At 45.6% G+C, this 1,961-nt stretch overlaps 1 protein-coding gene across 1 annotated transcript in view; it reads left to right on the top strand.

The window, feature by feature from the left end:
- Window positions 1-1,961, top strand: part of LOC106535918 (homeobox protein CDX-1) — a gene marked incomplete at its 3' end in the record, with an annotated part of 9,204 nt that extends 7,243 nt beyond the window's left edge. The window contains 2 exon segments of the mRNA XM_014033068.1: window positions 883-1,031; window positions 1,187-1,961. Coding sequence (XP_013888522.1) covers window positions 883-1,031; window positions 1,187-1,396 — 359 coding nt within the window.

Genomic DNA, 1,961 nt, shown 5'->3' with positions numbered 1-1,961 from the left:
TTCCTTTCTCAAGTTATGACTAAAATCTTAAAAACCATGTTACTTCCTGCCTGACTCGATCAAGCTGCTCCCCGCTGCCTCCAGCCTCCTCAAACCCCAACGTTAATCTGACCAATCACGTCTCGGGCCATCTCCACCCACATCAAGACCTCCGCCAATCACGAGCAGGGATGTCTCCGCCCACACGACCAAACCTACTGCAGAGACCACTTACTCGATTACTGAGATGCATCAGGACAATGTGACCAAAGAGTCATGTTAAATCAAGGTGTGTCCATTAATTAGCATCACATGTTAAAGGTAAAGGTTATAAACATGTTAAAGGTAAAGGTTATAAGCATGTTAAAGGTAAAGGTTATAAACATGTTAAAGGTAAAGGTTATAAACATGTTAAAGGTAATTTAGGCATTGTGGGTAATGTAGTCTCCAGAGCTGATGTGTTGAATTAAACAGAGCTCGATCCATTTGGAGGCAGAGCAGGGCTTTATCTTCGGCTGTGGCTCATAAACGAAGAAAAGCTGATAAAACTCAGCTCATGCAAACGCAGCCGAGGCCGGTGGGACATTTGAATACAGGCGCCTGCTGAGAACACGGCTCCAACACGCTTCCTGTCAGCTTTACAACACCGAGTATAAAACCTCACGACTCGCCTCATTCATGCTTTATAAACAGCTGATGTGATTTCACACAGCTGAGCAGGAAACCTCTCCGTGCTCTGAGGCTTTGTTTTCACCAGTTCTTACAAAAACATGTCCAATTTATCAGTTATTAGAGAAAACATGGATCACTTCCATCATTAACTGAAATCTGTTGGTAATTAAAGCATCATCAGCGTACAGCTCAACATTTAGTCATCTCATCTGTGTGTTTGTGTGTTTGCAGATGGAAAAACACGAACTAAAGACAAGTACCGGGTGGTCTACACGGACCACCAGCGCCTGGAGCTGGAGAAGGAGTTCCACTACAGCAAATACATCACCATCCGGAGGAAGGCGGAGCTCGCCACCACGCTCAGCCTGTCWGAGAGACAGGTACGCCAACATTCATTCATGTTCCGGGGCACAACATGTTGTTAAACTGGATCAAATTTAAACTGGTTCTGGGTTTGATGGAGCGTTTTACGTCCCAGCGTCGTATGTTCGGTCGTGTTGTGGACCAAGTTCTGACCCGAGTCCATCTGTTCCAGGTCAAGATCTGGTTCCAGAACCGACGAGCCAAGGAGCGGAAAATCAACAAGAAGAAGCTGCAGCAGCCGGCCTCCTCCACGACCACGCCCACCCCTCCCGCCGGCAGCACCGGCGGCGGCGGCGGCGGCGCCTCCATGGTGACGAGCAGCAGCGGCAACAACGGTCTGGTGTCTCCGTCTCTGACGCTGAACATCAAAGAGGAGTTCTGAGGGACGCGTTTAAGACTCCGAACAGGAAGAACTGTCCTTCCAACAGCTCCAGACTTTTATTGTGAAATAACAGGAAGTCGACTCTGTCCGAAGAAGAACTCCACTAACTTTTCTTCACATGGTTTGCTGGGTTCTGTTCACATGTTCCTCCAGCGGGTCAGGACCCTGCAGAACCTGCAGACCAGCGTCTCTCTGGGTTTGGATGAAAAACACATTTCTGTGTCACTGGTACACTTTAGACTAGAGAAACACGTCATGTCATCACTCATGTCGGTTATCGGCCATGACAGCAATAATTATATCAGATATCAGCTGGAATTTATACGTCGGTGCTTCCCTGGTTTACACGTTTTGTTTAGGAGGAACTGTAAAAACACTGGAAATAATTTAACTCTCTGAAATCACTCCTTCTTCTTTCTTAAATCTTTGAAGCGTTTAAAACAAAAACCAGCATTTCCAAACTTTTTTATTTGTTTTAAGGGTATAAAAGGTGATTAAAGAAGTTTTCATACAGTTTTATATTTAAACCTTCAGGTTTTATATTTCCTGCTTCAGAAGTTAAATG

The sequence above is a fragment of the Austrofundulus limnaeus genome, unplaced genomic scaffold (genome assembly GCF_001266775.1).
Source record: "Austrofundulus limnaeus strain Quisiro unplaced genomic scaffold, Austrofundulus_limnaeus-1.0 Scaffold1616, whole genome shotgun sequence".
NCBI classification, from domain to species: domain Eukaryota; kingdom Metazoa; phylum Chordata; class Actinopteri; order Cyprinodontiformes; family Rivulidae; genus Austrofundulus; species Austrofundulus limnaeus.
This window is presented reverse-complemented; position numbering and strand designations above follow the sequence as displayed.